This window comes from Candida theae (assembly GCF_024610275.1).
Source record: "Candida theae strain CBS 12239 chromosome Unknown scaffold64, whole genome shotgun sequence".
NCBI classification, from domain to species: Eukaryota; Fungi; Ascomycota; class Pichiomycetes; order Serinales; family Debaryomycetaceae; genus Lodderomyces; species Lodderomyces theae.
In genome coordinates this window covers 1-754 of record NW_026261475.1, presented here as the reverse complement: position 1 = coordinate 754, position 754 = coordinate 1, and the positions used below count along the sequence as shown (strand labels likewise).

The 754-nt window shown below is 34.6% G+C and overlaps 1 protein-coding gene across 1 annotated transcript; it reads left to right on the top strand. All coding sequences in view use genetic code 12, as the record gives it.

Moving 5' to 3' along the window:
* Window positions 1-209: 209 nt before the first annotated feature.
* Window positions 210-754, top strand: KGF57_004349 (uncharacterized protein; the record flags this gene model as incomplete). Its single annotated transcript, XM_051753850.1, has 1 exon — window positions 210-754. A coding segment is annotated over one exon (545 nt), but the record flags the coding sequence as incomplete, so codon positions are not given.

Below are 754 nucleotides of genomic sequence, written 5' to 3'. Positions count from 1 at the left end.
TTTGTACTTTCCTGTTTTCTATTAAAAGCATCTGTATATAAATACCACCCTCCCTCTCTATCTCAAACTACATCTCTTTATTTTGACATATTTTTCTTAGCTGTTTCTTTATTCACCTAGCCAAGACAATTTTTAATATTGAGACCCTTTATTTTTTTAATTTTTTTTTTTTTTTTGATAAGAAATACTCAAGTTAAAATATTGCAAATATGGGGTTCCCACTTTCTAACAAGTACGAAACATCAAATGCGGTTACAGTACACAATATTGAGTCAGATAAGAAGGCCCAAGATGTTGAAAGTGAGAAATCACAAGATATAATCACAGCTGAACCATATCTGAGTAATGACGATGCTAAGAACAAGTCGTCTTCATTTTGGTCGCGATTTAGGTTTTCAGTCGATACTTCTGATCATCCACCACAAATATTCAACAAAACTTTATATTTGAGTATCTTTGTGTTTGGTATACTTGGAGCTGGTAGAGGATTGGATGAAGGAAACATTTCGGGAAATATCGCGCTTCCTGCATTCAAGCAAAGATTTGGTCTTAGTGACAAGTCTAAATCCGCTGATGAATTGGCCAATTTGAAATCAAACATCACATCCATGGTTCAATTGGGATCTATTGGTGGTGCAATTATCGCTATGAAGTCGGTTGATTACTTTGGTAGAATCAGAGCTTTACAATTGACGTGTATTCTTTGGATAGTTGGTGTCATTATTGAAATCACTTCGAGCTCAGTTGGTCAATT